General features: G+C 34.2%; 1 protein-coding gene across 1 annotated transcript in view; it reads left to right on the top strand.

Annotated features, from left to right (window-relative positions):
• Nucleotides 1–1333: 1333 nt before the first annotated feature.
• Nucleotides 1334–12612, top strand: part of LOC149773742 (uncharacterized) — a 19460-nt gene continuing 8181 nt past the window's right edge. The window contains exons 1-6 of the mRNA XM_089946048.1: nucleotides 1334–1707; nucleotides 2505–2579; nucleotides 4883–5146; nucleotides 7839–7913; nucleotides 9184–9291; nucleotides 10909–11106. Coding sequence (XP_089802174.1) covers nucleotides 2520–2579; nucleotides 4883–5146; nucleotides 7839–7913; nucleotides 9184–9291; nucleotides 10909–11106 — 705 coding nt within the window. The 5' untranslated portion in view covers nucleotides 1334–1707; nucleotides 2505–2519. The remainder of the gene's footprint in view (nucleotides 1708–2504; nucleotides 2580–4882; nucleotides 5147–7838; nucleotides 7914–9183; nucleotides 9292–10908; nucleotides 11107–12612) is intronic.

Raw genomic sequence — 12612 nt, 5'->3', positions numbered from 1 at the left:
CTGAGCCTGTTGTGGCTCAGTTTTTACCACTTCACCCTTGACATTTTGTCATTTTTAGCCCAAGTTGAGCCTGTTGTGGCTCAGTTTTTACCACTTCACCCTTGACATTTTGTCATTTTTAGCCCAAGTTGAGCCTGTTGTGGCTCAGTTTTGACCACTTTATCCTTGATATTTTGTCATTTTTAGCCCATGTTGTGCATGTTGTGGCTCAGTTTTTACCACTTCACCCTTGACATTTTGTCATTTTTAGCCCAAGTTGAGCCTGTTGTGGCTCAGTTTTTACCACTTCACCCTTGACATTTTGTCATTTTTAGCCCACTTTACCCTTGATATTTTGTCACTTTTAGCCCATGTTGTGCATGTTGTGGCTCAGTTTTTACCACTTCACCCTTGACATTTTGTCATTTTTAGCCCAAGTTGAGCCTGTTGTGGCTCAGTTTTTACCACTTTACCCACATGATGCTCACTATTTGAAAAATTAATTTCAAATTTCACCATCATTTCTCGCATCCATTGAGAATTTTACTGGTTTGGTATAACTCTTGTATAAACTTTCTATTCTAGAGTACATATAATCTCTAACGCCATGTGTGTAGTTGCCAACTATTTGACAAATGGGGTGCGGGAACAAAAGCACCAGCCATTTTATCGCAGAAGTGTGCGTACAAAGGAAAATAATAAACCGATACCGTCAAATTGATAAATGGAGTGGAATCAAAAACCTTTTTCTCTTCTTTACATACTCGTGTGTGTGTGTGTGTGTGTGTGATTTGGAATTTTAACGTAGCTTTAACAGTTATTAAGTCATATCGCTACGATGTCTGCAGTGCGACAGTTTATAGTGTTGTCTAGCACTGGGGCATCATGCCACAGACATGTAGCATCATGTTCCGCCTAGTCACACTATCCTGACACCAGGCCGACCAGTCCTAGCACTAACCTCTTAATGCTGAGCACCATGCGAGGCTATCTACCTATACTTAAATTTACGTCGATTTGGCCCGTTAGGCTGCTGCTTGTACCGTTTTATAGTACTCATAATCAAAGTAATAAACTTTCAAAAGAAATAACTACAAATTGAAACATCTGTTGTTGCACATTCATGGTATTTAAAATTGGTCTAATTACAGATAAATTACGGCTGAGTATAGGTACCCGTTGTGCCTGGACAAAAGACACACAGTTTTAGATACACTTATCGCTGTGGAAAACTGGAATGCGACGTAATTAAAATATAGATTTCACCGGTACTATCATATTATACTACTTGACACACTTTTGAACAAACGTACCTTCTCCTTCAATCCAAAAGTATACCGTCAAACTGCTTGTCTATTGCCGCCCAACATGGAGTAAGTTTTCTTTCTTCTTTTTAACAAGTTGCGTGTAAGAGCGATTCGGATAGGAATTGTATTTTTGAATGGATTGTCCGTTTTCCACATCAGTGTGGGACTGCTACAGCTGCATATTGTGTAAAAAAGTATGGTCGAATAGTACTCTATAAGTTGTGTGGAAATAGAAAGTCGATTCATGTTGAAATAAAAATTCGATTCATGTTGAAATAGAAATTCGATTCATGTCAAATAGAAATTGGATTCATGTCAGATAGAAATTGGATTTCTGTGGAAGCACAAAAAGGATTATAAAGTCGATTAATGTGAAAACAGAAACAGAATTTATGGTTGCTGACCAAAACACATATTGAAGGTACCTACGATTTTTTTCTAATTATACTACTTATTCAGTGGATCGTTGTTATTTTCTTTAATGTTATTTGTAAATGGGTTTGTAATATCGATTTTAAACTGACGACTATAGTCAATATTAGAAATGTATCATGTCTGTTAAATTCTTATTACCTAAGAGCTTTTAAATCATATTTAGTGATATTTACAAATCATAACTTTCAGATCGTTGAAATAATTAAATACAACGTTCTTCTATCAGTAATTTCTTTATCGATATATATATATATATATATATATATATATATATATATATATATATATATATATATATATATATATAATTCATACAAATTATATTAACTTATAATATTTGCATGTAATAATCATACATGCCAACCCCAAAAGAGTTATAAGTTATAAAGTAAGTTTGCCTAAATATATGCATTTAGAATACCGTATGCATCTTGTAATAATGTCTCAGATTCGTGGGTCGGCTTACGCGCGGGTCGTGCGTATAAGAACATCTCATTCGGGAAAAATAATTGATACTGAAAATTCAGTCGATGCTTATCTGAGAGGAATTGAATCATAATTTATATTGACAACAACAACAAGAAATATTGAGTCATCAAAACAAGTATAATTTTCATATAGCAATAAACATGTCAAAATACAGGATTCTCATACGGAAGATTTAGAATAGTTGCAAGGTATTCAGTGGAAAAGAGGTTGGTCTCATTACATGTTATCTGTTGTAATTATCTCATAGCTTTGAAGATATGAAATTTTATTTCTTTCCAATCTGTCGTATCACAGGCAAAAGACGGAAGTATGGGTTGCTGCGCAGCGTTAGGCCGATGTGTTATCATTTTGTTTAATATCTTCTTTATTGTAAGTCTCTCTCTCTCTCTCTCTCTCTCTCTTATATTAATGATTCGGTAGAATGACTTTCACTTAAGTTGCATATTACATTTTCATTCCTTTCTGGAAAATAAATTTAATAACTTTACATATGACGCCTTCAGATGGATTGGTTGGGCTCTAGTTATCATCTGGCATATTCCCATTGATTTTCTTTATTATTGTATTATTTCTTTTTTCCTTACATGTTGACTTTGTTTTATTTGTTTTAAAATTATATGTTCACAGAATATTTAGAATGATAATGTTATTTCTTTGCTCATGAAACGGTGATTTTTATTGCATATTGTGTTTAAATCTGAACATACAACACTACCTCATTATAAGGCCTTTCGATATACCACTATGTCTGTTATGCTAAAATGTTAATGGATCTCTTTTCATTATGAAGTAGTGCAATTGTATGTATCATGTACGTCTTTATAAGGCGTTTTCAACTATAAGGATGCTTGTCCTATGGCTCCCGTGTTATAACGAGGCAGTGCTGAAATTTGTATATTTGTATAATAGTTAAATGTATTGCATATTAGCAAAGGTCTGAAAGTTCTTAACTTTGCTATGCCTCTGATTGCAAACTTATTTCGTTTTTGTTGTTGATCGCTTGTTGCTGTTATGTACATAATGGTTGTTAAAATGTAACTACTGCCACTGTGCCAAATTCAGTAATTACTCATACTTTTGTTAAAATGTAACTACCGCTACTGTGCCAAATTCAGTAATTACTCAAACTTTTGTTAAAATGGCTAGCCGAAGTTTTGTCGTAATTTTAGTAAAATTCCAAACCCTTGCTTTTGATTCATGGAAACCTTATCTTTGTGCAGAAAGAATTTTGTTTCTTACAGAGAATGTTTCAAATACAAAATCCAGCTGTTTCATGATTATATTTCTTTTTCTAATAAACCAAATTTCCAAAAAGCAATTATAAATTTCTGATTATTTTTCACAGGAATAATGTCAATGATAAAATTGCTGATCAAATAATGAAACACACGTGCCTATGGTTTGTAGATTGTCGGATGCACTTACATTTAAATAAATTAGTAATATACAATAAAATAAATACTTCTATAAAAAAGCATAGTGACACATACTGTGCTGTATTTAATTCAATCAAATCAGAATCTTTAATATTTTTTATTGAATGATGGCATTTTGCTCCTGCTTCGTCCATTTAGGGCATCAATATTGCTGACTAGCACAGTCCATTACAATACACATAATGTTGACTGGCATAGTCCAGTAGAGTATCCATATTTCTGACTGGAACAGTCCATTAGAATACCCATAATGCTATCACAGTCCGTTAGAGTATTCATATTACTGACTTGCAGTCTATTAGAGTATCCATGTTACTGACTTGTACAGTCTATTAGAGTATCCATATTGTTGACTGGCACAGTCCATTATAGTATCCATATTGCTGACTAGCATAGTCCATTAGAATACACATAATGCTATCACAGTCCGTTAGAGTATCCATATTACTGACTTACACAGTCTATTAGAGTATCCATATTGCTGACTGGTACAGTCCATTAGAGTATCCATATTGCTGACTGGCACAGTCCTGTAACAAAATAACTCATAGTTTACCATAATCTTATTCGGTTGATTTGGAGAAAACATTTGAAATTTTCACCTAAATTCTGTATTCCGAATGATGTGAGTCGCACTAGCATAATGTAGTACTTTTATTACATAATTCATAATGAGATATTGTAATGCATTAGTGTCAGAAAAGTGATTTCTCCCCAGCTGCAATAAATATGGCAACTCTACAGCTGCAACAAAAATGGGATCGTCATTGTTTGCAATAAAATTGTTGTTGCCAATGTTTGAAAAAAAGTGGTAATGCTTCATTTGCAATAAAAGTGGTATAGCCACTGTGGCTATACCATCTCTGGAGCTACTTTCATCTCACCTTTAAGAAATCTCTCTCTCTCTCTCTCTCTCTCTCTCTCTCTCTCTCTACAACCACTGTACTCATATATGTAGCAAACTGTCATTGACTGAAATTTCTTTACCTGAATATTTTCGATATACAGTACTGTTTCTTTCACCCATTATGCGACACTCTACTTCAAATTCTGAACATTTACTGGCAAAACGTTGTATTACATTTAATACTACTAACGTTATTCTGTTAGCAATTACACATCTCGTCAAACTCATACTCAAGTTTGAAAATTGATGGAGAAATTGCGGTTTCGTATTTGGATCAGGCACGTAGCAGGCTATGTGTTTATTTCCTTTGAATTCATCTTTCCCACCAGATTGTTGGACTGTTCTTTTTAGCCGTTGGACTTTTTCTCAAGTTTGGTTCGGACTTGTACAAGGGTCAGCTCAAACAAGTCGAAGAATCCATTGAAACAGCATCCAAGAACTCTGGCGCCGGAGAAATAGATATCACCCTTGATTTCGGGTCCATTGTAGAGCCCGTCGCCTACACCTTGATCGGAATCGGAGTTCTGGTTCTTGCAATATGCATTTTTGGTTGCTGCGGAGCATGTTACAAGATAAAATGTCTGCTTGTTATTGTAAGTAAACCTAATAAGTAAAGATAAATATTTACACAATCAAACCTACCACATAGGAAATATCCTATATAATGTTTTCACACAAATATGGATGTTGTTGTTTTTTGTTTTTCTTGATACTGAAGCTGTTGTATGTATATGTGTCTGTTTTATTGATGTATCAAATATAAATTCTTTATTTAAAATTTTATGAACAGACTTTTTATTCAAAATTACAAACGATATCACTAATGGAGTATCTACTCAAAGTTTCAAAAATGAAATAATGAAGTAAAAAGAGACGGTGTACATGAGCTGATGTGGCTCAGTCGTATGCGTGCTGGACTAGCCACATGAAGGGTGCAGGTTTGAATCTTATCGTCGGACCAGCCAGGCTCTGCTATATTGGGATGTCCATAGGTACTCTGTTGTCTCGACACTAAATATCCAGCTTGTGAATATGTGCAGTAAAACACCAAACCAAAGCAAACACTTTGAAATTAGGTCCCGTTAAAGCTGTAAAAATCCTTTTCTGGAACAGTTCAATCAGACCTGAACTTCGTTTATAATGATGTAGGGTGGCCACACAGACTTTACAAACGTTTCACATTTTGAAAAAGAAAAACAATAAACATTTCTTGAAATGTGATAACAAATTCTGCAAAATTTGTCCAAAAATAAACCTATTTAAAATCTGTATTTTTATTTTAGCGCCATTTATTCCTCGCCTTGCAGTCTTTCAATAAACATAGATATTTCAAAGAAGAAAGCGTACATTTTAAGGTAAAAAGAGTGACAAATTTTAGAATGTGTACGCATATATTTTGATATTCAAATTTATCTGCATCTATTGAAACAGGTATATAAAATTAATCATATTTCTATAAGTTTTGAACAGAAACACGCATTACACTTGAGAAATGGTGTATGAATAATAATACATAGACTTATTCAATTCAAATTTAAATTACTTAAAGAAATTTCCAAAAGCTCTTTTCAAATTAATGTCTTACATATTATTGTTTGTATTTTACTCTTAAAATTTTTAATACTACGGATCTATGTAAAAATTAGTGAACAGCGTACGCGTTTGTTTTTCTCTACGGATTCTAATTAAAGAATCAGTGATTCTAAGTATAAATATAAGTATAAAATAGCTGTAACATGAAAACAAAATGCTTTAGTAAAAACTCCAGACAATATTCATTTGAACATACTATTAGGACTCTTTGGTCTTAAAATAAGTGAGACGCAGCAAGTTTTTTTTTTTTTTTTTTTTTTTTTTTTTTTTGTTTTTAAATTTATCATATTGTTACAAGCAAGGGGTCCTTACTTGACCGAGCGGTATCAAGCTGGCGCCATTCTCGCTAGAAGCCATTAAGTTTACCCTAAATTTCCGAAGAGTTCCATACAACTTCAGTTGTAAATTAGAAAGCCCGACGGGTCCATTCTATACATAAATAATGCTCTAATCAATGCAAGACCACATATATCACAACCTGCCAAATATCTATCAGCTGCACATCTGCATGGATTCTCTTCGTTAGGTTTCCGTACCGCCAGCAGTTCTCGCCGTAGAAACAATGCAACTGTCCCTCAACACAGGGAACTATTTTAAGTACGCCACCTTAGGCCAGTCAAACTATGGTTTCCAGGCACTTTTCGCCACTACAACTGCATCACCTTTACCGCCATGGCGACATAAACGGTATCTGCCGAGTCCCATCTTATTTATTCCATTGTGTAATATACCGGTTTCCTACCGTAAATACTGCCATTGCAATCACGACTAATGTACACCACTAGATTTTAGTTGGGACTTTATTATTCCATCGACACTCATTCGGTTTGGACCTTAATCCACTATTAGTGAACCATGGCATCATGGAAACTCACAAACGCTTTACTCCGTGACGTTTGCTCCTAGTAATTGGCTAATTATTTCGGGCAAAGGAATATTTATATTGCACCGAATTCCAATAATCAGACAAGTAATCACAAAAATCTAAGAATTGCTTAAAACGGGGTGCTTTATTCTACCTTTCCATCTTGTTCTTTCTCATCTTTTGTCAATAGCACTGTAATTTTTTACGCAGCGGTAAAGCAGATCATTATTTCACTAGTTTCTATTTAAATTATTGATTATACACTGATTTTAACTGTTTAATATGTTAATTTGTGTGATGTTCTTGTTTCTGTACTCTCTTTCCTTTTAATTATAATTGAGACATGACTCTCGTGCGACATTAATTTACGTTATAGTATTATGTTATCTCCCTTTGACCAATGTATTGTATGAAGGTGTGTGTGTGTGTGTGTGTGTGTGTGTGCGCGCGCGCTCGTGTGCTGTCGCTTATTTTGTACTGTGTTTCAAATTTAATTTCCAGACAGCTGTTGTAGTTGATCTAGACGCTGATCGTTGTTCATCGTTTGCGTGCTAGTTACTGTATGCATTACTTAACATGTACTTATAATTAAATTTATATGGGACTTTTCGTTCGTTTTAACTTTCATAGAACTCTATCAGGATTAATTTGGATTCGCTTCATAATACTGTAAGTTCCTCTTACATTTCATTTATAGCATTGATAATTAAATTATTGATGCGTAACTATATCTATTTCTCTCTCTGTGTGTGTATATATATATATATATATATATATATATATATATATATATATATATATATATATATATATATATATATTTCCAGTACGTTGTGATTGTGCTCGTTATGATGGCAGGCGAAATCACCTTGGTGGTCTTATTAACATCCTACCCGTCTGTTGTAAGTAACACGTAATGATCGATATTTATCGCAGATACTGATTTGATTTTTATTTATTTTTCGTCTTAATTATTTTTTGTCAGAAATAACTCACTGGCAAATCGCTAATAAAACTGAAAATTGTTCCGTCAAAGAGATTGTATAAGCTCAGTATAAAGTGACATATAAGTTAAAAGTATTTTCCAAAATCACCATTTAACAGAATCTCTATTTAGAATGTGAATTTCGTGTTAAGTGTATGGGTCACTTGGGACTCTCGAATCGAATATTACAGTTACCTGCACGAGGTTTTCGTGTTATCTAAACATCGCATCGTCTATTAATAATTCTAATTTTTACAAGATTCTGTCTCTTTGGAAAAATATATTTACTGTACTATTTTTACGTTAAATTTAATATAGGTCAAAGTACGTATGAAGCACGTAATCGATGTATTGATTGTAGATCATAGTACATATGAAGCACATGATCGGTTTATTGATTGTAGAGTATAATACATATGAAGCACGTAATCGATGTATTGATTGTAGATCATAGTACATATGAAACACGTAATCGATGTATTGATTGTAGATCATAGTACATATGCAGCACGTAATCGGTTTATCGACTGTATGTCATAGTATATATGAAGCACGTAATCAGTATATTCATTGTAGTTCATAATACATATGAAGCACGTAATCGCCCTATTGACCATATAACTGTAAATATCAGAAATTTCCTCCACACAATGTGTCACATACTTTACAATCTTAGAAAATCTTACTCGTCCTAATTATAGCATTGTTGAAGCCAACAGAAGAGAAGTGCTGATATCTCGTTGTTTGCTTAGAACGGCAAGACAAATATTATATTCTTCTTTTTCTTCAAAGAACCGTGTCGTAAAAGAAGATAACAAGACGGGCGGGGGGGGGGGACATTGATTTCAAGCGCCTTACTGAAAATAATTGAATAAATGATAAAAATTGTTCAAAATTCGTATGTTATTAATTAATTTACTTTTATTTACTTTAACATTATGGTAAGCATTTTCCTGTGACAATAATGGTTTGTAAAAGTTAGTATTGATAATCTCCAACAACCCACCACTCACTTGACTTTTGTTTCCTTTACTTTTGTGCTTGCATTTTCTTTCATTCTACCTTCTTTATTTCTGTATATCGTTCGAAAAATATTTCTTCCTCTTTCCCACAGCTGTTCCTTCTTATTTGCTTTTCCTTCTGAATGCGCTAGATATGATTTATGATATAAATACAACATTTTTCAGCTCAAAACGCCACTTGCATCAGCTTTAAAGGCAGGGATTCAGTCTGAATACGAAGGCATCACGGGAAAGAACCTAAACTCCGTCGCCTGGAATGTAGTTATGCAGCAAGTGAGATCAAGTTACTCATGTTGTCGTGACATGAATAATTTTGTTTTCATCATCATCATCACCACTGCTATCATCAACATCGTAATAGTCGCTATCTATCTATCTACATATCTATATATCTATCTATACATACATACATACATATATATATATATATATATATATATATATATATATATATATATATATATATATATATATATATATATATATATATATATATATATATATATATATATTAGGAATTCTTAAACCTCTACCTCGAGAAGCAGGTAATAATTCACACTGTCCTTATGTCCTACTTATTCGTCACGCAACTTACTATTAGTCTCTGGATGCATTTTGTTGTACAGCATGATAAGCCTACCGTCATCGGCTGGCCAGGACTTCATTTTCAAAAATTACTTTGAGAATACTGAATTTCGCAACAAGCGCGAGAGGAGTTTGTGTGCTCTTTTACTTTAAAAACTGCAGTTTTTTTATATTTTTATATTGTACATTTAATGTTTGTTAGAACTTTATGATCTTAAACTAAATAATAGAAACGAGTTTATACAAATTCAACAAATAATGTACATCCCTATAGTACAAAGTGAAAATTAAAAAGAATTACATTATTGTGAACTAAATCCCAAATAATCCTATAAGTTATATCTGAAGTCCAAAATACAGGAGGCCCCTTGTGGCCGAGTGGTCTACCGATCACTGCCATCTCACCTCTGTCTGCGTTGGTTCGAGTCTCGGGCTCGGCCAATGTGGGAATGTGAAAAAGTTGAAAGTTGCATCCAGTAGGACGGTGGTTCTTACCGGAATTTTCCTGGGTTCTTCCTCCAACAGTTATAATGGCCGCAATATATGGCCTATCTTGCACTGAGAAATGGTGTTAAACCCAAACAACCGACCATCCAAAAGTATAGAGCAATCCGATTGAATTCCAGTCTTTAATGTTCTGATGTGACAATAGTTTTCGATGAATTAATGTGCCAACCGTCTTGATGTTTAACAATGATATAACCCAGAATGTCTTTGAATGAATTCACAATAATCCCTAAATAGTGAATTAGTCCAAAATGTCAATGAGCGCTTTGTAATTCCAATGAATAACTTTTAAATAAAGGATTCCATTCTAAGTATATCTTAACACACCAGTAAACACTTCTACAGACTGAAATGAAGGGAAGAATGAATAAACTTGTTCTTCTCTGGCTTATATACATCAGCCACATAACCTATGTTGCAATTACGCTTTTTCGAAAGAACTCAATCTCATTAATAGAAAATTACCCCTAATTGTAAACAAATCCTTTTCTAGAACCTTTTAAGGTTATAATCAAAGCTAGGTCTAGAACTCAAGCTCAAGTATTTATCTATTTATAACTTACAGACAAGACACAAAGCAGGTTCGCACCAAAGCCTTTCTCAATCATGGAAATAGCTTAAGCACACAAAATAAATTAAATATGCATAATGTCCTCTATTTACATTAAAATATAACTTATCTTCATGGATAAATCAGGTGATTTCATATGCATTTCTTCACCGTCTCAAAAAGAAGAGGAAACGAAAAAAGGGAAGAGCGATGACGAAAAATCAATAAATGCAATATTGTATTTCCAGTTCCAATGCTGTGGTGTGGAGAACTATAAGGATTTTACTGGAGCCTCGAAATGGAATTGTGACTACACGTCCGTCTGTGGCAACACTTGTATTCTGCAGACACCAATGACGTGCTGTAAAACGCTACCCAGCGGTAGAACGGCATCTGATTACGCTTGCGCCACCGACCCGACGACAGAGAAAAACTATATGAATACTGTGAGTTGAACATTTAAGTTTAGATTATATTTTTCTCGCCTGCATTAGTCTGCATTGGCACAATTAAACCATTTCTGTAGCATTGACTTCATGGTCAGCGGCATTTGTTCGACTTACATGCACAGCATCGTTGTTCGAGGCAGAGAAATATTGTTCAGAATGACCCAGCAAAGTTGTTGGACGATATGTTGAATGGGTTCCTTTAGTCCGTCCTTCTGTCCGTCCGTCACACTATCGTTTCATGAGTATAATGTATCGATGCGTTCTTGACTACTCCAATTCTTTAGTTTTAATATTTTCAATTGACTTTTTCTTAATTCTTCTGTCCATCCACCCGTTTCATAAGTGAACTTTCTTTTCCGCCGTAAATCTCCAAAACCGTTTAAGATACAACTTTGAAATGTATCATTCGCTTTTTCGTTTCCCGAACATAAACTCCTAGCCGATAAAGATATTCCAGTGAAACTTGCTACACTTTTTAGACAGTGGTTTAGATTTTCCTTCTGCAATTTAGAATTATCTTGTTTACTTCTATTTAATGATATTTATATTTGTTTGTTTATACATTCATTCATCCAGTACCCATAGAATTCCAAAAAGGATTAAGATATCTACAAGAATCATGGCTCACATTTTTGTCTTGTAGGGTACATGTGACTTATGCTATTCTTGGTACTCCATGCTCAACATTTGCAACGTGTGTGTGTGTGTGCGTGTGTGTGTGTGTGTGTGATCTTCCACGCATCCATCTTTCACAGTTTATATTCCAGTGGAGAAATCCGTCAAATTTTAAGATATTTGAAACGTGATTTATAAATTAGACCAGTAGGCCATGTGTACCCTTTGCTACTCAAATTTACTTACTTTTAATATTTGTAGCCTCTGTTTATCCATCCACCCATAATGCTCAATTTCGTTTCGAGCAAAACTCAAAATCGTTCAAAATATATATGTTCCACTGTATTCACCCGTTAAGCTACTGGTACAGATATGTCTTTTGATACTCGTAATTCTTCAGTTTCAATATTTTTTCGCTTTTGACTGTTTATCCATCTATCCCTCCATCATTAGCAAGTTCATTTTCGGAGAATAACTCTACAACCTTTCAATATATCTTAGGTAGGTAGGTAGGTATGTGTGTATGTATGTATGTATGTATGTATGTATGTATGCATGCATGCATGCATGCATGCATGCATGTATGTATTTATGTATGTATGTATGTATGTATGTATGTATGTATGTATGTATGTATGTGTGATTTTAAATTTAAACGTAGCCTTAAAAACTAATTGTCATGTCTGCAGTATGGAAGTTTATTGTTATGTCTAGCACTGGGGCATCATGCAACAGACATGTAGCACCAGGCCGGACAATCCTAACACTAACATCTTAATGCTGAGCGCCTAGCGAGGCAGCTATTACTATCAATTTTATGAGTGTTTGTTATGACAAGGCCGGGGTTTGAACCCGCGACCTCCCTCATCTGAGGCGGACTCTTTAACT

The sequence above is a fragment of the Sinohyriopsis cumingii genome, unplaced genomic scaffold (genome assembly GCF_028554795.1).
Source record: "Sinohyriopsis cumingii isolate HCF-2022 unplaced genomic scaffold, ASM2855479v2 utg000615l, whole genome shotgun sequence".
Lineage (NCBI taxonomy): Eukaryota > Metazoa > Mollusca > Bivalvia > Unionida > Unionidae > Sinohyriopsis > Sinohyriopsis cumingii.
This window is presented reverse-complemented; position numbering and strand designations above follow the sequence as displayed.